The 27,244-nt window shown below is 47.2% G+C and overlaps 1 protein-coding gene across 11 annotated transcripts in view; it reads right to left on the bottom strand.

Annotated features, from left to right (window-relative positions):
- The window catches only part of CLOCK (clock circadian regulator), a 2,930,945-nt gene that overhangs the window by 1,357,221 nt on the left and 1,546,480 nt on the right, over positions 1-27,244 (bottom strand). For all 11 annotated transcript variants that reach the window (XM_069631637.1, XM_069631640.1, XM_069631638.1 and 8 more), the window contains 2 exons: positions 16,988-17,070; positions 8,699-8,805 (listed from right to left, as the gene is read on the bottom strand). In XM_069631637.1, the coding sequence (XP_069487738.1) occupies positions 8,699-8,805; positions 16,988-17,070 (190 nt within the window). The remainder of the gene's footprint in view (positions 1-8,698; positions 8,806-16,987; positions 17,071-27,244) is intronic.

Below are 27,244 nucleotides of genomic sequence, written 5' to 3'. Positions count from 1 at the left end.
CCAGACGTGAATCGGTGAGGTAACCTAGTCCCCCCATCTGTTACCTGAACAAATCGATCCCAAGATGGTGTGCTCCGGGCCCCTTGCTCAGAGTAAACCTTATGTCTGTGCTTTAAACAAAATTTGTGTCGACAGCCATAGATATGCGCCCCTTCATTCGGATGGTTCCGATGGTGGTTTGGGAATAGGGTCTCTAAGTCGAGTTATCTAGTCTTGTTGTTGCTGTGCCCTTCCCTTTCTCCCCCGACGGGTTACCGTCGACCATTCCTACGGCTTGCTCTGTAACGATGAACACTTTTCCGCTACCTCTGAGACTCCTTCGAGTTCTTGATTCTCAATTTGAAAATTAAGCCAAAAGGAAACATCCACTTGTATTTGATTAGCCTCGATCAAAGCGTTTTTACGACCGGCTGCATCTCCTGTCTTTTTTGGAGGGTAATTTGTGACAGGTCTTGAAATAGCTGAATCTCAGTTCCATTATATGTAATTGTGGTCGTATTCCGTGCTTTCTTGAGGATCAGCTCCTTTTGAGGATAAGAGGAGTGTTATGGTGATATCTCAGTGTAGGCTGACAATGTAGATCTGATCAGTAGAACGCTGGGAGAAGAATGCCATGACATGCACTTCTGTAGCATCATATGGAATGTTATTGCTTGAGGAGAGACAGTTGATGTTATGCTGTGGAGAGGGTTGGGGGTCTCTACCTGTATGACTTGTATGTTGATAATAAACTACTTGTCATTTCTCTGGCTGATCTGGTGCTTCTACATATGGCGACGAGGATGGGATGCGGCATGCAGGCGCACCGTAGAGGGCTGCTGCCAACCGCTTAACGGACCCGTGTTGCTGCAAAAGCGGTCCCGAGGATCTGAGACCCCCAGCCGCGAGGCCTGGTGAGGAAAGGCTGCCCCACCACCCCGCATGGCAGTGTACCTGCACAGACTCACCTGCTCGCCGCCTCCTGGACGCAAGCCGAGCGCAGCTCTGTGCGGGGAGCCTGAGCAGAGCCCTCCTGTCGAGTGAAGAGAGCGGCCCCAACGCGCCGCTCCTCTGATCGCTGCGCCACCCGGAGCTACAGTGCGGACGCGATCCAGCCGAGGTGAGTGAGGGGAGGTGCTCGTGTGCCCGTCTCTGTCCACAAGGTTGGGAGCAGGCCTGCGGAGTTGCGAGGAACGGATCCTCGGATCTCCGGCGCACGTGATTATCACGTGTGCGGAAGCGGCCCGCCAACTCGCACTAACGAGTGCAAAGGATCTCCGGCGCACGCGCACTTCACGTGTGCGGAAGCGGCGCACCCACTCGTACAGCGAGTGGAGAGGATCACGTGTGGTGGAAAGGACACGTGTACAGAAGGGATTCGGGGGGCATTGTCGGGCCTGCCGAAGACGGCAAGGAGGACATACCGGTGGCAGAGAGTCTGAACTGCAGGCTCGTGGGAAAGCCTGCGTCACGTGACATAACTTGTGGAGCTTTGTGAATGCCCTATGCCTGCTATTTGAATCACAGTGGTTTTCAACAGAGGTGAGCACTACCTGCAACGCAGATTTGGGTGTGTAGTGTTTGCATTTGTGGTTTTTCCTGCACAGTGAGACACTATTTTCGGCACGCATGGCTTTGTCAGGCATACCAGGGCCACAGATGTTCTTACCATCTCCTGGTCCCCCAAGAATAAAGTGGGGACCCTGGGAGAAGGGATTTCTCCATTATGTAAAAGCCACGTGTGGGAACGGCATGTCGGTGGAAAGGAAGGTGTCTATGCTTATGCACCTACTGGATATGAGGGGAAGCGAATTTTTGAAACACTACCCAATGTGAATGAATTGGATGCTGAGGAGGGCATGAATGATTTTGATGCAGCACTAGCAAAGCTGGACAAACATTTCGAGTCAAAAATAAACCCTGTTTTGGAACGTTATCATTCTGGTATGAGATCGCAACAGGAGGGCGAATCGGTTGAAGAGTACATCACTGCCCTGAGACATTTGTCATTGAATTGCAAATTTGGGGAAAGCTTGGATGAATACATTAGGGACCAATTTATGTTGCACTGCTCCAATGACAAAATTAGAGAAGAAGTTTGGTTAAAAGATGACCCTTGCCTGGATGAGGTGATTGGTATAGCAAAAAGGATTGAACATACACTACAGTGTGTCGCAAAGTTGGGGACGAAAGATAACAAAGTCGATCAGCAGGTTGAGGTTCTGAGAGTAGGTGACAAGAAAAGAGATGTTACCAAAGCCCAGAGAAAACAGAAAGGGAAAACGGCCAAATCAGAGATGTACCAAGGGAAAGGTGGTAACGGAGCCCAGACAACCAATAAAGTTCCCCAAAGAGAATTTATACAGAAACTGGGCAAAAAGAGAGAAGAACGTTTATGCTTTCGGTGTGGAAGTGCCCGCCACCTATCTACTTCTCCCATATGTCCTGGGAGGAAGTCGAAATGCAATATTTGTAAAAGATGGGGACATTTTGAGAATTGCTGTGTTAATTACAATATTGGTACGGGTAGAAGTGTAATGCCGATTGAGGAAGTTGATGGACCTTCATCAGAGGAGTGTGAGGGCTCTGATAATGAAATTGTCACTGTATAACATGGTTCAGTGCACCGAGGTGGATGAGTGCAAGCACCCTTCAGCCTGGGTTGAAGTAAATGGGTGCCAAGTTAAGATGCTTGCGCATTCTTGCTCTAAAATTACCTTGATGTCAAAAGCTGTATATGAGAACGTGAATGGTGGAAGGATGGATGAGTTGAGCCCGTCAGACAAGACACCTGGTGGCTTTAATGGTAGCAGAATTGAGGTGTTAGGGTGTTGTACGGCAATGTTCAAATATAAAGACAGAGTTACGTATGGCAAGCTATATGTCACAAAGAATGGTGAGACGTTGTTAGGATGGAAGGAACAAAGGGGTCTATGTATGAAGTTAGATCCCAATAGCGAAGAACAGGTTTTAAATGTAGGGAAGGAATCTGTGCGCAGTGGTTTGGAAGTAATTCCCAACAGTCTGATTGCTGAATATCCTGATGTTTTCAACAAAGGTGTTGGTTGCCTCAAAGGTATGGTTCATAAAATTGTTTTGAAGGATGGTAGCAAACCTGTGGCGGCGAAACTCAGACCATTGCCACTATCAATGCGCAATTCTGTGAGTGTAGAATTGGAGAAATTGATGAAAGCTGGTATTATTGAACCAGCCAAGGCGGTTGAATAGATCTCCACTGTAGTTGTTGTTGAAAAACCAAGTGGGGAGTTGAGGGTATGCATCGACCTGAGAAAATTAAACCGTTGTGTGGTGGCAGATCGACACCCGCTTACCAACATGGGGGAGTTGTTGAGTAGGATCGGTAATGTCAAATTCTTTGCCAAATTAGATATGGCTAGTGCCTATCATCAGATTAACCTAGATGTTGAGTCATGCAAACTGACAGCTTTTATTACGTTCGACGGTATCTACCAGTTTAGGCGTATGCCATTTGGTTTAATTTCAGCCTCTTCAGTTTTCCAAAAAGTGATGGATGGGTTATTCAAGGGTATTACTAATGTTTGGTGTTTCCAGGACGATGTGTTAATCTGTGGAAATACCCAAGAAGATCTAAAGAAAAAAGTGGAAACAGCATTGGAAATATTCAGGGCCCGGTTTATTACTTTGAGAGGGGAGAAGTGTGTCTTTTCCACTCAGGTAGTGGAATATTTAGGCCATCAAATATCTGAAGAAGGATTGAAACCAAAGAGAGAGCTAGTTGATGGTATAAAGAAAATGCAATCTCCTAAAAATAAGGCAGAACTACGCTCATTCTTGGGGACAATAGAATCCTATCATCGTTTCATAGAGAATTATGCTGATAATGTTACTGCACTGAGGGCATTATTGAGGAAGGGTGTAGAGTTTGATTGGAGCTTGGAGTGCGAAAGAGAATTTCGCGAGATTAAGTCAAAAATTGACATGGCCAAACCTTTGGCCATGTATGACACTAGGAAAAAGACGATACTAGCTGTTGATGCGAGTGAAACTGGAATTGGTGTGGTGATGTCACAAGTTGGAAGGGACGAATCAGAGATGGTGGTGTTACATGCTTCACGCATGTTGAGGGGAGCTGAACTCAACTACTCTGTCTTGGAAAAAGAGGCATTAGCATGTCATTGGGGAATTGAAAAGTTAAAAAATGTTGTGTGGGGCCAAGACTTTGTGTTGAGAACAGATCATAAGCCTTTGAAAGCCATATTTGAAAGTAAAGGACTGGACAAGGTGTCAAGAAGGGTTGCATGTTGGGTAACCAGACTACAATGTCACAAGTTTAGTATAGAGGTTGTGGCAGGAAAAGACAATGTGCAAGCTGATCATGCGTCAAGAATAAGGGTTGAAGATGAGCATGGCGATGAGGGTTATGCTGATATTGAGTCTTTGGTCTTTACCACTGGAGGAGGTGTAATTCACAAAGAAGAATGGATTAATGCATTTGCTTTGAATGACATGTGGAAACGCATAATGTCATTCATTAGAGGTGATTGGCCAGAAAAGAGGTTATCAGGTGAAGAAAGAGCTTTCTGGGAGGTGAGGTTTGAATTATCTGTGAAGGACGGTTTGGTATATCGGTGGGACAAGTTAGTTGTGCCGAGTTGCCTAAGAAGAAAACTTATTGATATTGCGCATCAAGGACATATTGGTGTGTATAAGTCCAAGGAGGTGATTAAGGCCGATTATTGGTGGCCGGGCCTGGACCGTGAGATTGAGAGGGTAATTGGAGGTTGTGTTGATTGTACAAAGTCAGGGAAGAATGTATCCGCGGTGGCACAGCCAGTGAGGGGAACAGAAAGTCCCAAGGGTGTTTGGCAGGATTTGGCCATGGATATCTTAGGACCTGTAGACATGGGCAGGAGTAGAGGTAGTTTTATTTTTGCACTAGTGGACATGTTCTCGAGGTGGACGGAGTTTAAGATAATGAGGGACATCACAGGACGGTCCATAGTGGCATTTCTGGAGGAAGTATTTGAAAGGGAAGGATTACCTAGGAGCGTGTTGACAGATAATGGTCCACAGTTCACGGGAAGATTCTTTCAAGAGTACATTTACAAGTGTGGTGTTAAACACAAAAAGACGGCATTGTATTATCCTCAAGCCAACGGCATGATTGAGAGGGTCAACCGTTGCATTATGGAGGGTATCAGAAGAGGCAGCGCATGTGGTTTGGACAGGAAGGTGACTGTAAAGGAACAAATGTATGCTTTGAGAATGGCTCCCAATACTGAAACGGGAGTTAGTCTATTTGAGTTGATGAGAGGGCGGTAGGGCAACACAGTATTGTCGCCGGCTTGGTTGGGCCGGGCGAGAGAGACAGATAAGGTAGTGGAAGAAGTTAAAAAAAGGATGGATGAATGGAAGAGTAAGTGGGTTGAAAATGTCAATGAGAAATTCCCCAGAAAGAGAACAATTGTTGAAGTAGGTGACATGGTCAGAATAAGAAAGGCTGTCATTGCAAAGAAAGGGGATCCTCTGTATTCGGATCCTGTTAGGGTGGCTCAGGTGTTTGAGGGTGCTGTAAAATTGGAGAGTGGGCAAGTGTGGAATCTGTCGCGGGTTGCCAAGGTGAGGAAATAAGGTGTGCTCACACTTGGCGACTTCACAATACTATGTTTATTTCTCTTGATGTTTAAAGAAAAATGTATGTACATAGTTTTATTTGATAAGGGAGGGGGATGTGTTATGGTGATATCTCAGTGTAGGCTGACAATGTAGATCTGATCAGTAGAATGCTGGGAGAAGAATGCCATGACATGCACTTCTGTAGCATCATATGGAATGTTATTGCTTGAAGAGAGACAGTTGATGTTATGCTGTGGAGAGGGTTGGGGGTCTCTACCTGTATGACTTGTATGTTGATAATAAACTACTTGTAATTTCTCTGGCTGATCTGGTGCTTCTACTAGGAACATGGGGGCGGGCCCTGGATCGGTTCTGTGGAGGCGGTACAGCGAAACTGTTGGCGGGTCTTCTTCTGCAATTAGGTCACTGAAAATGTGAGCTACCGATTCTTTTATATCCGCGTAATTCCTGATACGTATATTAGAGCGCTGTGATCTGTTTTCCAAGTCTTCGCACTGCACCTCAAGGTTGTGTGTTAACCTTGCCAGTGCTTCCAAGGCAATGTCAGATTGTGTGGGTCCGCAATAATTCCTGGCTAGCCCTTTCATTGCTATAAAAAACGTTCCCCAAGGGATACAATCTCTTTGCCTAAGTTCTGGAGTGATTGCCTTATTTCTGTGATAAAAGAGGTAAACTGTTGCTGAAAAGACGCCATAAAGGTATCTTGAAACTCCTGAAAGCTTGCGGCAAAATCACCTTTCGATGCCACCATGTCTATGTCAAGGCTGCCTGGCTCTGGCTCTGGAGGAGGTGTTGAAATGTTATCTATCGCGGACGGCATCTGGCCAGTAGCCCACAATTTCTGTAGAAGGTTCAATTTAGGAGGCTCAATTTTGGTAGGTCCCACTTGGGAAAGCTTCTTTTTCCCCCTCAGCATAAGATATGGAGCAATTTGTCTCAGTATATAGTATGCTGTCCAGTGAGAGCTTCCTGGCTTACAGGGGAAGAAGACAGTTTACTTTAGGCATTAGAGTTTACTGGAAGTCGCCTGGTATTGTATAGACTTCTGCTGAAAGTAGCCAAGGCAAATTTTCCCTCTGGTTACATGGTCCCGGAATATGCTTTTTCCCTTTTATTACTCTGCCCAGTCTTCAACTGGGATTAGTTATGTGCTATTGTAATCCCCCATCTAGATTTATGTGAGAGGACACTGGGTATTAAAAGTGTCTGCCTTATGGCCCCCGGCAGGGATTGTATATTACCCCCAGTACCCATTGCCGTTGTGTGCCCTTTATGTGCCACAAGATCAAGTTGAAACCATACCCCAATCAGACGTTCTGTGGGCGCTGCGTTACATCTGAGGAATGGGGTAGTAAAGCTTATGCTGTGTCCCGTGGTTGCCGGGGCTGCTGCTAATATGCTTTGCCAATTTGAATCGGTCCGCAGGCCTCATGGTCCCTCCCCACGGACTTGTGTTCTCAGGAGGGCGCTTTGCCTCTCTCCTACCTCGAGCTTCTTCGCTGTGTACCAATGCCAATGTAAGATTTCCTGGCAGGGGGGCCAAAAAGTTCTAGTCCCTCAATCGGCCTGCAGAGTTACAATTGGCCTGCGACCTGAAGCTTCCCGGCAAAGGGGCAAGATCTCCCTCGTCCCTCGATCCACCTACAGAATCTTTTTCAGCTAGGAATGTGAAGCTTCCCGGCAAGGGGACGAGTTCTCTGCCGTCCCCGAATCCTCATGTTAAATTGCGATCAGCTGGGCCAAATCCTCCAGGCCACACCCCACTTGAGATGTCATGTAGGCGATCGCACAGTCGGTTGGAATGCTGAAGACAGTATACCTCTGCTTCTCTTTTCCATAAACGCCAGAGTTCTTGCGACAGCAGTCGGGCTATCTGCTTGCCTAACAATACAGATCTAAGCCATTGATAAAGCAAGGTCTGTCGGAGTGGGCCGCCTGCACTTACATCTTTAGGGAGCAGTGGCCATCTTGGAATTCGTCATCTTTGCTGGTTCTGAGACAGTTATTCATACTAATGGTCATGGCAAATAGAAGACCAAAAGTATTCTTCAGGTCTCGCTTAGAGATGTTCAGTGTTGAAGGGTAAACTATTTTGCAACCACACTACTGCTAACACTGCTGTTGGATGTATGTGTATTAGCAGAGGTTGCATGTAAGTTTCATGTTATATATGAGAGTTTAGGCAATATTTAAGGTTCAATGTATAGATCATTTTAGATCCCAATAAGTAAAGTTTATTTCATATTTCCATCATCATGTAATATAGGTCTCATATCATAACATATGGAAATGCAAGTACTCAAACGCCAAGAGACTGATCACAACCCATTGGTGCTCTATTTGAAATTGGGCGTGTTTGAACTAAAGAACCCACACGCCCACCAGATTTCTGTGGATGTATGTATTATCTTTAAATTGTGAAATTTCAACTGGAGACAAATTGATATTGAAAAGCTTTTACCTCAACTATACAATGATATCCATCCAATATTATATGATTACCTGACCGAGGAGGGTATGCTGCTTCTACAATTGGTATAGATTTGTTCTTCTTTGAATGAAGGAAACGTTCAATTTGAAGTTCAATGATATATTCTCATAGTGTGCCTACAATAGCTTCCTAAAGTTTGCTTAACAATAATCCTGATTGTATAATCCATTGACACCTTCATTTTAAACTGTCATTTATGTGTTATTAAGTGTTGTTTTGAATGCAAGAAAATCTTCACAAGGAATAAGTAACAATTTAGAATTTCTTCTTCAGTATGTATAATTATAAAACTTAATCAGTGCAAGGTACACTTCTTTATTCATAATGGCAACTTGTGCACAATGTTATTAGCTACTGTTTATCTTTCTCACCATGTTGTTCATGTTCATTCTTATGAGTATAAGTACAAAATAACTTGAACTGTTTTGGTGTTTTCTTTCCAGCATTTGAAAGCAGTATTTTAATGTATAACTACCATAAAAAGTGTATTTCACAAGAGCATTGTCAGCCCGACCATTTAATATAAAAATATTAGAAATTAGGGCAGCATAGGCATCCACTTGGTAATGACCAACAAAATGCAAGTAGAGAAAGACAACATTCACTTACAGTGCTCGTGGCACTTGGCCAGATTATCTAGGTCATCCACATGATAATAATCGTAACCAGACGTCCCCAGAACCTCAAATGGTAAGTAGCCAATTATTGGAGGTGCCCTATATAAAACAGAAATAAACAAAGTTACCAGATGTCTGTTGGATTAATAACAATAATGTATGAAATGTAAATGTGTACACTTTTAAATGTTAACAATCTACTCATTCTATACGGAAACATTAACGTTATATGTCCGAATATAATACAAAACAAGGACTGACGAGGCCAGTAGGTTTTCACAGTCATATGTGAAGCACAGCCTCAAATACCCTAATAATGACCTGCATAGTCATCATATGGAATGGTATAACCCTCAATATGCTGAAGAGTGCCATCATATACAATATGCAGCTTCAAATGCCTAAATGTTGTGCTACATGAAACTTCCAAATAGATAAACAAATACATGAACTGTAATGGAGTGAATCCTCAATTACGTTTTGAGTCACAAAGCTGCCCTTTTCTAAGGATGCAAACTGTTTCATGTTCGCCTGATAGTTTAGCTACAGCAAATCAAAAGAGCTGATGGCTGGAAGGTTTAGAATTAGTCTTAACCTCTGGCATAGCTGTAGGTAACCCTCTGGTCATCGTACTTCAGCCTGCAAAATACATATGACAACATTGTTGAATGCCCACAAAGGGCCTCATTCCGAGTATGGTGGTCTGGAAATAAGGGTCCCTTTCCAGACAGCCATACTACAACGATGCCGGTAGGGGACACAGATTCTCTGGCAGACCTGACCTGCTGGGTTTTCAGGTCCCTACCAGCGGCATGGTTGTCACGGAAGCACTGGCACCGCTAGCAACAGTGCTGGTGCTTCTGTGTCCCCATTTCCCTGGAGTCCTACTGTGCTCCATGGAAATGGGGATTAACCCTTACCGCTGCTGCTTGTGATCTCCCGTTGGCACTGGGATATCAGGCGGTAGTAAGAGTGTTACAGGGTTGGTGGCAACTCACCGGTAGCACCAGCGGATTACTGCCAACCTCATAATGAGGCCCAACGTGTAAGACGCCTAGAACGAAAATGGCAAACACATCCAATAGCTGAGAATTTAAGAACTCTTAGATTAACAAGAAGATAGTATTTACTCTTTCCACAACACCATTGGTTTGCAGATTATATAATGCTGTTCTTTTGTGTTTTATCCCATTATTCTCCCGAATGATCCTCATACCTTCTCCTGTAAATTTGGGGCCATTGTCAGTTAAAATGCTACTCGAAATCCCCTCTCTCTCTAGCAAATATGTCACCTAGAAACTTCTCAATGCTCCCAACAGTGGTCTCCCTCACCACTTTCACTTCCCCCCACCTGGAAAATAAATCTATCAACACATATCTTTTGGCATAAAACCCACCTTTTATGGGCCCCAGAATGTCCATAGCCAAGTCTTCCTACAGTACGCGTCAGAGATTGCTCCCTCACCCTCAACCTCTTCCCTGATTCATTACACCCAAAATATGTTTTCAACCTGTCCTCTATATACTTATTAAAGCAAGGCCACCAATAATCCGCTTTCAAAACTTCTTTGGTTTTGATTACACTTGTATGCCCCTCATGGGGCATGTCAATCAGCTTATCCTTCAGTTCATTTGGAGTCACTACTCTTCCTGAACGTTGCAATAAATTCTTCTCCACACTAGTTCCTTTTTCACCTCCCCAAATCTTTGGTGCTTATCACCCAAAACACCTCCCCTTCACATACTCCTTTATTTGTTTGAAACATTACATTTTCAAGTTCTGCTTCACATTCTCTTTTCCCAATAATCCCACTGTGTGTGGTATAAACTTGTTCATTCCACCCAATTTCTTCACTTCCTCTTTTCACTTCCACACTCAGCATCGACAAATGATCCGCAAAAATATTCCTCCTCCCATATACAACCTCCACCTCAAAATCATGACACTGCATGCACATCACCCAACTTGCAAGTCTCTTGGATACCTTCTCCATACCTTTACTTTCGAACACTGCTTTTAGTGGTTTGTGATCTGTCCTCAACTTGAATTTTTGTCCCCACAAAAAGCTCAAAAATTTCACCCAAATGTTTGTTTCTCTATCACTGAATACTGGCATTCTAAACCCTTCAAATTCCATGAGGCATATGCAATGATTAGGTCACCTCCATCTTCTCTCGTCTGGGATAACACAGCACCTATCCATATATCACTTGCATCCGTGGTGATAACTGCCTTATCCTTAGTGTCAAATTGACCCACTGGTGTCCCCAAATCTACCTCTTCTTCTATGGCTTCGAATTCCATTTCACACTGCTCATCCCATTGAAATTAGTTTTCCTCCTTATCACTTCCCCCATTGATTCCAATTTCTTCCGAAAAGTTCTTTATAAACATTTGATAACATTCTACTAACCCTAGGAATCATATGAGCTCACCCTTTGACTTAGGTACTGACACCTCTTTTATAGTGTTAACCAATTCCTCTTTTGGTTTTACTCCACCTTCGGATATCACATGCGCTGGGTATTCAAATTCTTCCCATCTGAAAACATACTTGTCCTTTACAGTAAGCCCTATTTCACTCAATATAGTTAAGGCTCTCCAATGCTTTATCATGCTCTGATACATCCCTCCCACAGATCAAAATGTCACCTTGAAAGCAGAACACATTTGCAACATCTCTGAACAATCTGTACATAACTTTTAAAAACACTAATGCTGCAAAAGCTAATCAGAACGGCATGTGCTTAAATTGAAACACCCCTTTGTGGGATTTGAATGCTGTGTATTTTCTCGATTTGGGGTGTAATTCGATTTAATGATAGGCAGGTGCCAAATTAATTTTTGTAAATACACTCCCATATCTCCAATGAGATTAAACAGTTATCCCATGTTCGGCAGTGGATGTCGTTCCACTACAACACAACCGTTCATCTTGCCCAGATCTACGCATGACCTCACATCTCCATTCCCTTTCTTGGCCACAACCGAAGGAGATAACCCTACTGCTTCAGCTTGCTCTATTATCCCAGTTTCACTTTGGAGCTCCTTCCCTACAGTCTCCCTAAACGCAACAGGTACCGATCATAATGTTGCCACAACTGGCAATACATAATTATTCATAATAATTTTATGAACCATCCCCTTCAACTTCCCAATCTTGTTAGAGAACAGGTTAGGATACCCCAGTACCTCTGGCATCACATCACCACCATCTGTCACCGCAAATACCTGCTTACATGTGTTGAGATCTAGTCTCATCCTGAGCCTGCACTGTTCCTTCAACTCAATAGTGCTGCACCCTTGTGTGTCACATAGACCTTTCCCACTGCCTGTCTCCCTTTGTACTCTAACGTGGCCATAAATTAGCCAAGAATATTAATGTTGTCCATATTGTATGCATTTGGGCTAATGTCAGGTGGCATCGAGCTATCCTCCTTCCCGTCCAACATTTTCTCCTATACCTCCTTTGAAATTGGAGACTTTCGTTCCCCAGTCGGCCATCATGTGTATCGGTATGCCATTAACAAGAACCTCAGCAATAGGACTCTCATCCTCACTATGACAATCCTCACCCACTACACTTATGGGGCACTCGTCAGCTCCAGCAACATCATCATTATCATCTGAGTCATCATTACTTTGCCCCTCATCATGTACCACACTGCCAATGTTCTTATTCACCCTTAGGTTTTTGCAATAGTTTGCAAAGAGTCCCCATCTGTTAGACTTCTTTCACATTACTTTCCTGCCTGGGCATTTGGTGCCCCTGACAAGTGTCCTTTGCTGCCACATCTCCTTGTGGGTATCCCTTCAGCCCTCGATAACTATTCTCTTCACTACTGTCTTTCTTGTCCTTCCTACAAACCTTTTTTCTGCACATTCATTTCGACCATCATAACTGATTTCACATTCTCCTTCTCAGGTACCTTTGCCTTTGCATGTTTTGGTAAACACCATAAGGAGTGTTCAACTCTCTTGACTATTACGAGCACTTCGTCTAGAGAGAGGGGTGTCTTTCAGCCAAAGTTCCTTCCTCATCTTGTCTTGATTGCACTTCACCATGAATTGGTTCCTTATGTGCTTGTCAAACTTCTCTTCAAAATTGTATGTTCCCGCAAGTCCTCTTAAAGCTGTCACATACTCCCCAACAAATTCCCCTTGTATATGCTACCTCGTAGCAAAATGATAGTGTTCCAGGATGGTGCTAACCTTGGGATTAAAGTGTTTGTCCAGTTTACTCAGGGCATAGTATATCTCACTCACACTTTTGTTTCACCTTCTCCATCGTCTATTTCAGGTATGGTATCATACATCCTCTGTCCTTCATACCCTAGCCAATCCATAAGCAAGGACAATTGACTGTCTATTCCTACATTGCCTCCACAAGCTGCTCTTAAGTAGTGTAGAAAACCCTTTTTCCATGTCCCCCAATTTATTTTAGGGGTACCTAGGTGTGCCACGAAAACCGTTGGCCCTTGAACATTCGGAATGATGGTGTGCTTGGAGTTTTTCAAACATATTAGTGCTTACTGTCCCTCAGGATAGCACAGTTGACCTTCTTTGATGATAAAGAGGAAAGTTTGAAAATCCTTCAATGCTCTCAAGGCAAGCTCTACACAAACCAAAAGGATGAGTGATCTTACGGCTCCACTGTCCCCCAATCACCAGGATGAGTGCTCTTATAGCTCCACTCCTTTTCGACGTAACGTCCACAAGCTGCAGGGTTCTTTTCTTTAATCTCAGAAGCTGTGGTAGAGAACACGCACTCCACACGCCCAAGTGCTATGTTGTGTTCAGCAACCTCCACCCTTATGGCTCCTCTCCCACCTCAGCTCCCTTATGAGGGCAGACGCCAGGGAGTCTGTCCTCACTGTGCTCTGCTGGCGGAGGGAACCAACCAGTCCATCTCTGTGTTGTTACCTCAAGGGAATGGCCCCCACAGAGATGTCTCTGCACTGGCTTCCAGAGAAGCATGAAGGCCTTCAGTGGTTGCCGCAGCTCCAGGTGCTACAATCGCTCCGCTTGTCACTCTGCAATGTTGCTGAATAAATGCAGCTGACGGGCCTGCACCAAGTCACACAGCTGTCCCATATCTGCAGAGTATCGCCAGCAGGGGCTTGTTCCTCCAAGACCACCTCGTTGACAATTTGTTAAGAAGTACTGCATGTAGTCAGGTAAGGTTGGATGTATTTTCATTTATTGGTTATCGTCTAACAAGCCCTTGCTCCTGGATGTCCCCAGTTCTACAATCCTTCAACTGTCCCCTTTGGAATCCTCACCTTAGGTTCTCGATAAACATTCTCGTTACCATGGAGCAGGTCTAGAATGCAAGCATAACTCACAGGAGATACAAAAGCTACCACCACTGCCTTCTGCCTACACTCTATCTCTAATGTTACACCTCCTCCTGCTCATCACTGTGACCACCGCTACAGCTTCTTCTACCGCTCTCTGCTTCTTCTACAACCCTCAAGCATTCTCCAAATATGAGCCTCTGGCTCCTGCAATCTACACTAAGCAATTTAGGGAGGTTGCTTTTATGCTTTGTTCCCTCCTTCCCCAGGGTGGGTCTTTCTATGAGTGTCTGCATTTTGAGTATTGAGTGAGGGCTGAGATTCACTAACTTCCCTGAATGCATCCCGGGCTGCTCTGGACGGGCGAGTATGCACTAAACCTATATCTCGCTTGTACGGCGTCTTGGATTTTAGATTTACTGATCTGAAACTCCTAGTGGCTGTGGGCAATGGGCTGAGAGCCAGTTTCAGGAAAATAATCCTTCCCGTTAATAAACCCATCCTGCAACATTAATCCAGTTCGGCAAACATGGTGTCAGGCAGTCATTCCATCGGCCTGTCACAAATCTTACATCGGGGAAAAGTATCATGCTCAGTGAGCACACCAAGATAGCAGAGAATACAAAATATACACCGCTTACTGAGCATGTTTGCAACTATTAATTCACATGCTGGGGTCTGTGTGGCCCACCCGTGACTGTTCCTTGTCCACAGACCATTCAATATGTAAGAAAAAGGGAGAATGAAAGTATCAATATATAAATATGGCCCTCAGGTTTCAGGATTCATGACGGGTACCCTCCTGAATCTTGGGTTTACGGATCCATGACAGGTGCCGGCTGGACCTTGGTTATAAAGGCTATTTAAGCTCCCCTCATTCAGGGTCCTTTTCAGGTAGCTACATTACTCTAGCCCTCCTCTTGGGGCCACTAGTGGAAAACATTTGGCTCTGGCTTTCTAATTTCCACCAGGGACTTCAGAGGGGCTGTTGGGCACTTCTGGTCAGTCTTCCTCTACCAGGGCTTAACAGTTCCCTACTTTCCCTTCCAGCCTCCTCGGGCTTGCAGAGACTTCTTGTTGGTTGCAGTCTTAGGGCCTCATCAGGGGTTGGGCGGAGCAGCAAAAATGCGGCAGTAACGCTATTACCGCTTCATTACTGCTCTGCCCAATCACTAGTTTGGGCGGAGAGTAGGAGGTTTATCTCCAGCTTGTTGCTGGAGGTAAAACTCATTACTTTCCACCCATTTGTGGCTCTATTACCACATCACTAATACCGCCAGTGGTAATAGCACCATTACTGCCCCACAGAGTCTTATGGATGAGTAAAATGGCGAGTAACAGCCTTACAACTCGGGATCCGGCGATAATAGTGTCAGGCCGAGTTGCAGTAACGCTATTTGCGTTGGCAGTATCGCAGCGGATTTACCACCGGGATACCACCAAGACTGTTTTGAGGTCCTTAGTCTTCTATCTCCAGCAATCTCTCCTTACCCTCACCTCATTACCTGATTATTGGTTAAGGGCAGTGATTGACTCATGGGGCAATAGCTTCTATTAGGTTTTGATTTGTACCGCAAGATTTTAGTGTTTGTGGCATGCAACACCATAAATTGAGTTTTATGGCTCCGCAGCATTTCAGGGTCTTCCTGTCTTGTGAGGTTTGTTGTTTTGGTCCATGGCACATATTGTTCCCGCATTAAGAGCCTAGCAATCCGAGCTGGATCATTGAATAGAACCCTAAATACATGGGACTCATTCATGGACTATACAGTTAAATTCCCAGCCCTCACCAGACGACCACCACTTACCAGATGGCTCCAATGGAGCCCGCTTTACTAAACAACAAATCCCATACAGATCATCCCAGAACTCAGGTCCCCACCCACTCACTCACTATGAACATAACAGAGCATGGACAATGGCGATGAGATCTTCAGCATACACTCTTCTGCAATGTGATTATCTATTACTGATTTGTTGTTATGGTTGTGCTTGTTTGCAAAACCCAATAAAATGTTATGAGGAAAAATAAAGAGCCTAGGAACTGAAGCGGTAGAATGGTAGGCTGGTTTACCCAGGGAAACAAGTGACTTCCTCCCGTTGTAGCCACAGGTGCATGTAAGCAACCTGTGCCCCCCACGCAAGGCAACCACACTGCCTCTACCCAGTCATTGGGTTGCTAGGGAATGTAGCCCACCATAGCAGTGGTGGTTGAATGCTGTGACATGGGCTTAGGAAATAAATCAAGCACTCTCTATCTAAGAGGGGGACTGGGATCATGTGAGGCCCTATGCAATCACTCTCTGAGCACACATCCGGTAGTGGCCGGGTCAAACCCAAACTCTGTGTATAGCTCCCCTCATACAGCCATCTGAGGAGGTCTTCCAACTCACCACAGCCAGGGAGCTCTAGTCTATCATCCACATTTATCCACCTCCACAGTGCCCAGCCAGCTCTCTTCTCCATGTCCAGAGCCCGGCAACACCTACCCACTACAGGAGCCACCTGCAGGCCTTCGCCCTATCAGGTCTCCGTGACTTTTACCTCCCCTGAAGTGATTTAGAGGACACATTTTGTCCCTATGGACAGGATGGGTTAGCCTTCCACCTCTTTTGCAGTTCTTGTGTGCATGGACCGGCCTTCTTGTTGTATCCTGCAGGCATAAACGGAGGAGCTGCTATACAAACGGCAACTTGTTTGCTATCGGATAGGGGTACACCAAAAGAGGCAATTAAACATTCTGCTGCTTAACACTAACTCAATGTCTTGAACGAAAGCGATGGTAACAAGGAATTATTTTAAACTAATCTCTACCTACAGGTTGAAAACCATGTGTTTACCTACATACATTTCCGTACCACTGACACTGAGAGCACCACAAGGTTAGTGAGCCGAGATTATTAAAGTGTGTGTCAGATAAGGCATATGAACTAAAAACCATTTACATCAAGAAACATGCACATATTTTATAACAGAAACCAACCTGTGGTCTAAGAAAAGGAACTTCCATTCCAAGCTATGTCTTGATGTAAACTCTTCATTAAGCTCCTCAGTTGTGCACATTTCCTAATGTTGAAGACACAAGGGCATAATTAAACAATGCCTCAAAGAAAGTTTCATACAATTTGGATAGCACATTTTGAAAGCTATATTGTAATCACAATATTGGACCCAAATCATTAACACTGCTTGGAATGCAGGCACCGTGTGATTGATGAAAAGAGAGCAGAATATGACAGCTGAGACCTGGCCAAGGGACTGCATTATAATGAGGGCTGACATGGCTGAGTGGCTGCTGCAATACTATTAGATACACATGTGAGACTCTGATACCCAAGCATAAAAAACACTGCGTTCTATAACCCTTCATTTCAGCCGGACTACTGTCTTCAGAAGCACATGCGACTATACAGTGAATCACTGTCAGCATAAGCAGTTTGACACCAGGTCACACCATTTGCGGATGTGGGTTATACAGGTGCAAAAGCATAAAAACACATAAAACAATATAATTAATGTCTGTAACTATTTACATTGGTAGATATTGTATTACCGTATTAGGAAAGTCATGTTGTGCACTGACATCATTCCACTCAAGACCATACCATCTTTTCTGTGCAAGGCAATGAACAGAGCATTGCTGCGGCCTGAATCTGGAGCATCTCTTGTGCTTTGCTGCACTGAAATATTGGCGCACATCTGCCACTGGTGCACATTGTGCACATTATGGGCGAGTGGTGTTATGAATCCCCACTGCTGGGGAGCAAGCAGAGCTGTGATCTCTGCCTTTCCGCGGTGTAAGGGACTGAAGGAGGGATTTTCAAAGAAACCTTCTTTGGCGTACGGTACTGCAGGTGCAAATTACTCTGCATGGTAGTCATAGCTTACACCTCAAAGAGAAGTTGTAAAGGAAAACCCTCATGTAAAGTTGGTGATCCGACATGGAATAGCATGCTTCAGAATAACTAACTCCATTTCAGACAAGGAAACAAATGGATATTTTACAAAACATCATGTCATGGCACCCAGAAACACATGGCAGTACAGATACCCCACACTTGCTCCCAACTGCATCTACTGCACTGCATGTGTCCTATACTCTAGCGCCCAGAAGCACATGACAGTAGAAATGTTCCACAATTACCCCTGACTCTGAAGTTGCTATATGTGGCAAATGGTGTAGCACCCTCAAGTACAGCACAGTACCACTACACCAACCACAACCACCCATAACTGTACATTTTCTGTATGCAACCTATGGTATAGCACCCAGAAGCACACAGGCAGTACAAATAGCCCACACATTCACAGTGGAACTGCTGTGTGTGCCCTCTGTGACCAGAACAGCAATGCAACATTGCCCTCTTTTTGACCCATGCTAAAACAGCTGGGAAATTTAGAACTTGAGATGTGCAAGAAAATGTGAAACTCCCTGAAAAATGAGAAAAACAGCTTCTGAGTGCAGAATATTGCCCAATGTGTCAATGTCTGGGCTACTGTGTAAGCTGGGGCAAAGTTGTGAAATGTTGCCTGTAAGAGCTCCTTTAGTCTGCCCTTTGCTGGGTGTGTGCGTGTGTGTATGTTAGAAAAAGAGAATTTTCTGGAGGCTTTCAATTGGGCTAATTTGCATACCCACAATCCCACAATACTGTGCTCAAGTGACTGAACTGGACATAAACTGGTTACTGAGTAGAGCGGTATATATATATATATATTCATTCAGTAAAAAACGTTGTTAAAGGGACGTTATGGTTAAGTTGCACTAGTAAAAACCTATGAAATTCAATGGAAATACGTTGTTACAGGGATGTTATGGTTACAGGTAAAACCGAAAAACCATAGAAACTCGCCAGTTATGGTGAGCTAAGCAACCATAACTCGTGCACTGCAAGGACTTACACCCATGACATCAAAGATGACATCACAAATGTCATTGATGACATTTGATGACATCACATGTCTGTCTCCCTCTTTTTTTTGTTCACTGACATATCTAGGCCAACTGGTTTTCTTCACTGACAGTCAGGAAGTAAGAATACAAAAGGTACTACGTTTGCAGACCTGACCTTCTCATATGTTCTTACACTACTTTTCATAGGGTTCAGGCACATCATATGATACATATACATAGAGGAAGAAGGCAGCATGAAATACAGCAATCATTTCTGTGCATGAAGATAATCAGTTAGGTTATGAACACTTTCTAGTAGTAGGGCTATGTTTTTGCTTGCTTTACTTGCCCTGTATATGCTCATATTTGTATGCGTTGTGGTGTATTTATGTTTTGTGTAAAATAGTACAATTATGTAGTAAGTGAGGCATTCTTAGCGACTTATTACATGTTTCTACAGTACAAAAAACTCTGAAACGAAAGCAAATCATAATTTTACTATCCAACAATGGAAGATTTTAAATATTGCACCTCTATGATCCATGCTGCAGACAATGCCTACGTTTCTACATGAGGTGGTGCATGGACTGTAAAGAACTCTGTAATGCAATGGTGTTTATAGCAATGCATTGGTTAATGAACTATTTATGTCATCGTAGTTCTTCCAATGATCTTGGATACTTTTCTGGCAACATTACAATGACAATCCCTTGTGGGGGCTTTTTGTGAGAACTAAATACACATGTGATGTCATCATTGAAGTCATCTATGACATTTGTGATGTCATCTTTGATGTCATGGTTGTTAGTGCTTGCAGTGCACAGTTGAAGCGCGAGTTATGTTTGCTTAGTTCACCATAACTGGCGAATTTCTGCAGGTTTTCGGTTTTAACTGTAACCATAATGTCCCTGTAACAATGTATTTCCACTGAATTTCATAGGTTTTTACTAGTGCAACCTAACCATAACGTCCCTTTGACAACGTTTTTTCACTAAATTTCATGTTTTTACCAGGATACCTGTAGTCTGTAAAGATGTACTGTAGAACATACTGAAACTGCTAGCACCATGTTGATGCGCACAGCAGTCACGGACTATGCGTCTGGGGGCAGACTTTGGGTGGCACCCAACCTGCTCAGAAGTGCAGGGCTTTCTTATGTAGTGGTACCATTGACCAGACCCAAAGAACATATACAAACAGCACCATGTGCATGAAGTGCAAGGGACAATGGAGGAATGCACCAACAAGAGAAGTGACGTCTGCCTTCAACAATCTTACCACACTGCTACTTTACATGCTAACAAGAACGAATTGGCAGAGTAAGGACTGGAAAATACTAAGACCAGAACATCACTACAACGTAGCAAGCACACTGAAGTTTGTCTGATAATTGCACAGGTGTTGCAGTATACAACAGTTGAGAAGCATAACATTTTTTTTTCACGCAGCAATGGCAAGCACCAGTGCTGGAAGAAAATGTCGCTCATGACGCAATGACTTACGATAGTAACCCCATTGGTACGCAACGCAGTCTGAAAAGTAAAATATGTAATATCTTTTGCTTCATGTACACCTAACAGATTTTCTTTCTTTAAGAGAACCTATTGTAAAAGAAAGCAAGGCAGCACTAGCGGCACCCGTCCGACACCAGCATACAGGCACATGAAATGTAAGAAACTCTGTAAATAGCAAACTGGACAGCCTGGAAGGTAAAATGGAGCAATTGGTGAACAATTTTGCTGCCATAAAAGATGACATACAAGGACATAATATGGTCAACATATAATACCACTGCCCGACCTGCACGTGTACACCATCCCCATTTCACAGCTCGCCATCCCATCAAAATATGTGTGATTTGTGACGTTACGCTGCTACCTCAATCCCTTCCTCCCCTAATGCCCAACTTGAGCAAATTCCCAATTGCCCACAATAAGTATCCACTTCTGCTACCCCCTCCTTTTCCTAATGGCATGTATGAATGTGTGGAAGTAAACGTTGATATGTAAGTTGTTGCTGAGTGTACATGTGCCTTTTCCTTTGGTTTTATAATGCTGTTATGAGTCAGCGGCGCACAGTACTGTGGGAATTACCGCAATTAAGGAAAAGGGAGGTGACCTACTGACACTGCACCTGCCCGTCATATCCGCAATCACAATGGAGGCAACTGTACCACGCCAGTACGAACTGCATGTCCGCACCTTGTGAACCACCTATAACTAGTTGTGGGAACAGATGTTTGTCCATTGCACAAGTACTCGCATGCGCATCTCTTCCTCTGTCTCCTGGTAACACCGCCCCTGTCCAGCATAGGCGAAGAAACTTGTGACAAACTTTAAGTAGGTTGAGGCGCACACCCACGTCCTACAGGTAGCTGTACAAATAAACATCCCACCTGCTATACCCTACAAACACCCAGCATGTCCCAAAATGGTCGGCGCACGTGTGTCGCACGGAACAAGTTACTTACCTGTAACTGTTGTTCTCCAGCATGGGTCTGGCATGGATTCACATGCTCATGAATATTCACCGTCGTCAGGCTGGGAATCCTCGGTATAGAAATAAATCAGTATCAGTTTCGTTTCCGATCTGTCTTTCTTAGTAGTAACCAATCAATGGTCTCTGGGTCATACTGCCCCCAGCCAATGACTGCCCTCTCCCTAAGCCCCGCCTCTGGCAGCCATCCTCAGATTTGGTAGCACGTAAAGTGGCAGTATGACCAAGTGAAGAGCCGCAGAGGGGTAGGCGGGAGGGTTCGCATGTGAATCCATGCCAGACCCATGCTGGAGAACAACAGTTACAGGTAAGTAACTTGTTCCTTCTCCAGCATGGGGTATGGCATGGATTCACATGCTTATGAATAAGAGAATACATAGCCGTACACACATGCACAACCACGGGAGGTGGCAACAGGCTCAACATTAAGCAATACAACAACTCAACATTAAGCATCTCTTACCTCCTCACCAGGCTCACCTTAAGCGAACAGGTTGTGCAGCACTGCTTGGCCGACCCTGGACTCCTCCCTGGAGTCCCGATCGACGCAGTAGAATCTTGTGAAGGTGTGCGTCAACCTCCACGTCGCAGCCCTGCAGATGTCCAGCAGGGGCACACCAGACAGGAGCGCTGTGGTAGCAGCGATCGCTCTGGTCGACCGGTGACAGTGCATGATGCAGCCGGAGAGCCATCTGGAAATGGAAGTCTTCGAGAGAGCCTTCCCTTGATTAAGTCCCAAAGTTCACAAACAGCTGTGATGTCTTCCGGAAACTCTTCGTGCGGTCCACGTAGAGCTCTAGCTATGTCCAGCGAGTGCAGAGTCCTTTCAGCCGGCGACGAAGGAGACGGGAAGAAAACTGGCAACACCAAGGGTTCGTTGAGGTGGAAGTCCGACGGCACCTTGGGCATGAAGGAGGGGTGCGTCCTCAGCACCACCCTCGTGTCGTGAAACGTCAAGTATAACGGCTTGCAATATAGGGCCTTGATCTCTCCCACTCGTCGTGCAGAGGTGATGGCCACGAGAAACGCTGTCTTCCACGACAGAAATTTCAACGGTGCCGAATACATAGGCTCAAAAGGGGCCCCCATGAGCCTGGTCAGCACCACGTTGAGCTCCCACGCCGGGGCAGGGGCCTTGACCGGCGGGAATGATCGGAACAATCCTTTCATAAATTCCTTCACCAGTCGATGAGACCACAAGGACGCCCGTCCCGTAGTTCTGGTGTATCGTGAGATGGCGGCCAGATGTATCTTGATGGAAGCGTGAGCTAGTCTAGCCTTGGCCAATGACAGTAGGTACGGCAATACTTGAGGGGCCGTAATCCGCAGAGGGTTAATCTTCTGTGCACGGCACCAGACAGAGAACCTCTTCCATTTATGTCTGTAGCACTTGAGAGTTGAGGACGCCCTTGCCTTTGCAAGAACCTCTCTGCAGTCGGCCGGGATGTCGTACCCTCCAAACTCTAGTGCTGCAGGAGCCAGGCCTGCAAGTTCAGCGACTCCGGGTTGTGGTGAAGAATGGCGCCTCCTTCTCTGGAGAGAAGATCTGCGTCCATCGGCAGCTTTACTGGTGTGGACGTTGACAAGTCCAGAAGGTCCGGGAACCAGATCTGTCTCGGCCACGCCGGTGCGACGAGGATCATCCTGCACCGGGACCTCTTGAGCTGCTTGATGAGCCGGAGCAGCAACGGCAGCGGAGGGAACGCATAAAGAAATAGGCCGTCTCAGGGGAACGAGAAAGCATCGCCCATGCTCCTCGGCTGGGAGAACCTGCTGGCGAACCTCCGGCACTTGGAATTCGTCGCCGTCGCAAAGAGATCGATTTGGGGTTCGCCCTATCGTCGGAAGAGTCGATCCACTTGATCCTGGAGTAGTTCCCACTCGTGGCACGAGCGCAGCTCTCTGCTGAGTGAGTCGGCGATCGTGTTTTTTATTCCTGCCAGATGAAGAGGCACCAGAAACATCCCTTGGCGACGGCCCAATGCCACAGATCCTGGGCTTCCTTGGATAGGGCAGGGGATCTGGTTCCGCCCTGCTTCCGGATGTAGAACATCGTGGTGGTGTTGTCGGTGAAGATCCTCACCACCTTGCCCTTGAGGGACAGAAGAAAAGACCTGAGGGTCCAGAACACTGCGCGGAGCTCCAAGATGTTGATGTGGAGTGACTTCTCCTCCGGGAGCCAAAGGCCTCTCGCGTGAAGATCTCCGGAGTGCGCTCCCCAACCTTCCAGGGAGGCATCTGACGTCACCGTCACCTGGTGAGCTGGGGTCTGAAAGTCCGTGCCCGCCGACAGATGAGAGCGGGTACCCCACCACCGGATCGCCTGACGGAACGTCTCGTTGAGAGGGATCCTGTCCTCGAAGCTGCCCGTCGACTGGACCCAGCGGGCATCGAGGAACTCTTGTAAGGGGCGCATCCGAAGCCTGCAAAGGCGCACCAGATAAATGCAGGAGGACATCATCCCGAAGAGGGACTTGATAGATCTTACCCTGGCCATGTCCGTGGCCAGCAGACGCTGCACCTTGCCCAGAATGGTCCTGGTCCTTTCCTCTGACGGTGAGGCCAGCCACGCCACTGTGTCGAGCTTGGCTCCCAGAAACAGGGCGACTTGCGACTTGCGACGGAACCAGGTGGGATTTTGGAAAGTTGATGGAGAATCCCGGGTCCGTGAGCAGCTGGACGGTCTTCGCAGTGTGCTCCACGGCGAGCTCCCTTGTCCTTGCCCGGATGAGCCAGTCGTCCAGGTAGGGGTAGAAGTGGATCCCCTGTAGACGCAGCCGCGCCGCCACCGGTGCGAGGCACTTGGTGAACACCCTGGGTGCCGACTTCAATCCGAACGGGAGGGCCTTGAACTGGTAGTGCCGCCCTTGGACCACAAACCTGAGGAACTTTCGGTGTCTCTTTAGAATGGGGATGTGGAAGTACGCATCCTCCAAGTCCAACGACGACAGGAAATCGCCCTCCTCCAGCTGTCCCAGCGCGTGCTGGAGGGTGACCATCCGGAACTTCTGTGCCTTGATGTACTTATTCAGTCGTCACAGGTCCAGGATGGGGCGCCATCCTCCTGTCTTCTTTTTTACGAGGAAGTACCTTGAGTAAACTCCGGAGCCCCGAAGCCTCTTTGGGACGAGCTCGATGGCACCCTTCTTGAGCATCGCCCTTACTTCCAACAGTAGTTGAGGGACGTGATTTTCCTTCCTGGCCACGGGTGGAACGCAAGGGCACTTCTTCTGGAACTCGAGGGCGTGCCCTTGGGCCAGGGCGTCCAGCACCCAACAGTCGGTGGAGATGGACTCCCACACGCTGACGAACCTCGCCAGCCGGCCTCCCACCGGGGTGCTTCGGCGGGGGCCCGACCCCACGGTCGGTTCAATCTTGTTTGGAGGCCGCCTTGCCTCCTTGACCTCCCTGTCGACGACGACGGGCACCACCTGACTTGCCGCGTCCCCTGTAGGCTTCCTGGGATGAAGATCTTGCCGCTTGGCGGTACGTGGAGGAGCCACTGCCGGATCCCTTGGAGGCACCTTGTCTGCCTCCGGAGCTCCGAAAGAACGGCCGTCGTTGTTGGAGCCCTCCCAGTGCCCGGGTAGTCTCTGTGTCGGTCTTGATGGCCTGAAGGGACTCATCAACCGCCTTCCCAAACAGGTTGTTCCCGTCAAAGGGCATGTCCAAAACCTTGGTTTGTACGTCCTGGCGGAAATCTGTCGCCTTGAGCCATCCTCGTCGTCTCAGGCAAACGCCGTTGCTCAACTGACGGAAACCGGTGTCGGCGATGTCCGTTGCCACCGTGATGGCGTGGTCCAAAGCAATCTCACCTTCCTGTAGGATTTCAAGGGCCTCAGCCCTTTTGGCGTCCGGAAGGAAGTCCAACAGAGGGGCGATTTTGAACCACAACTCCCTGTCGTAGCGGGCTATGATAGCTAGGGCGTTGGCCGCCTTGATAGTCGTCGCTGCGGATGAGATGACCCGTCGTCCCATCGTGTCCAGCTTCCTGCCCTCCCCGTCCGGCGGGGAAGTTGATGTCGAGGCCGCTGCCCCCCAGCTTTCTTCTTTGCCGCCGCCGAGACGACCGAATCCGGGGTAGGTTGCGCCCGAAAGCACAAGGGGGCAGCGTCAGGGACCCGGTACTTCTTCTCGTACCGGTCCCTCTTTGCCGGCGCCGTGGCAGGGTTCTTGAGGAGGGCAAGCCCCTCATCCCAGATGTCATCCAGAAGTGGTACGGCGAGGACCGTCTTCCTTTTAGCCTCGCGCCGTTGGTAAAGGAACCCTTCCTTCTTCTTCTCTTCTGGGCAGAGCTGGAAGAGCTTGGATGCCCTGGAAATCATGGCATGAAAGGATCCAATCTCGTCGGGTGGGGACGCCCGAGCAGGGGGCGACGGGGGACATGTCCCGTTGTCACCTCCGTCGTCATCTGTACCTGTAGTAGCCGTGTCCGTGCCTGTATCATCCCCATGGGTAGTAGACCGGGGGAAGGCAGAGCAGGCCGCAGAGGTGGGAGAGGTGGCGTAGGATGCGTCCTCCTCCTCTTATACGGTGGACTTTCCGAAGGACCCGGCTCCGGTTCCCCCGTCGGGTCTGGCTCAGGCACCTCCGTCGGGGGGAGGGGCAACCTTGTCCTTATGTCCGAGCATAAGGACTGAATCGCTGACAAAATGGCCGCCGAAGTGTCCTGCGGCGCCGGAAACGATGGGCGCGAGGGCTCTTGAGGAACCTGGTCGGCGACACCGTCCTCTCGTCGTCGCCCTCGTCGGGATCCCTCCCGATGGGCTGGGCCTCTTCCACCACTTCGATGAACTCTTCTTCAGAGGTCGTGTCCGTATCCACGATGGCCACCTGCCCCTCCCCCACCTTTTCCAACGCAGATTTCGTGGGGGTCTTCTCAATGGGCCTGAAAGACGACTCCCGCCGCGGTGGCAGGGAGACTCTGGGTCCTGAGGTCGCCTCCACTGGCGTAGCCTCCACAGGCTGAGCCAGGGCCGCTGCGACATCCTCAATCGAGGTCTTAGCAGGGTGAATTAAGGCCATCGTCACCTTCTGTATGCCTGGGGCCTTAACCTGGGGGGAGGGTCCGAGTCTCGCTCCCCCTCAGCCGGAATATTCGAGATCGACCGGGGCCTCTCCAGAAGCTTCGCCGGGTTCTCGGACTTCCTCTTACCCGAACCAGAGCGTTGGCTCATGGTTGATGGCGCCGGGGAGGATGCACCCTACCTGGCAGCCAAGGAGCCCGACCGTTCGGCGCTCCCGGTGCCCGCGGACTCGCAGTGCTTGGCCTTTTGTTGGGCCCCCGTCGCCGGGGCGCCCTCACAGGACTTAGAAGACCGCTCGGACTTCTTTTTCTTCTTCTCGCCTGACGGGCTCTTCCCTTCTAGCCAGTTGGCGAGACGGAGGTGGCGATCCTTCATGGTCCGCTCCGACATGTTCCCACAAAACGCACAGTCCTTCTCCGTGTGCGTGTTGTCCTCATGGAGACAGTAGAGGCATAACGAATGCTCGTCCTCCTTGAAAACATTCTGAAGCTGGCATCCAGGGCAGGTCCTGAACAGCTTCCCGGGTGTCGAGCTTCCTTTCTCCTGGGCCATCTCCGGGGTAGGCCTCGGAACTTCTGGAATCCTCCAAAAGCGTAACTCGATGAAATCTTCACCCTTGAGGGGCGTAGAAAACTCCAAAACGGATCCCCGTTGATCGGATGTGGAAACGGTGGAGCTTGAGGCTCTATTTAACTGAAAAATGAGAAAAATCTCCTGAAAAAGCGCGAAACCGCAGCAAAAGCTCTAGAGCTACAGCACGAGGACTCCCAACACTTGAACGTGCGGTAAAAATCTGAGGATGGCTGCCAGAGGCGGGGCTTAGGGA

Source organism: Ambystoma mexicanum, chromosome 6q (genome assembly GCF_040938575.1).
Source record: "Ambystoma mexicanum isolate Mex_15411 chromosome 6q, UKY_AmexF1_1, whole genome shotgun sequence".
Lineage (NCBI taxonomy): Eukaryota > Metazoa > Chordata > Amphibia > Caudata > Ambystomatidae > Ambystoma > Ambystoma mexicanum.
This window is presented reverse-complemented; position numbering and strand designations above follow the sequence as displayed.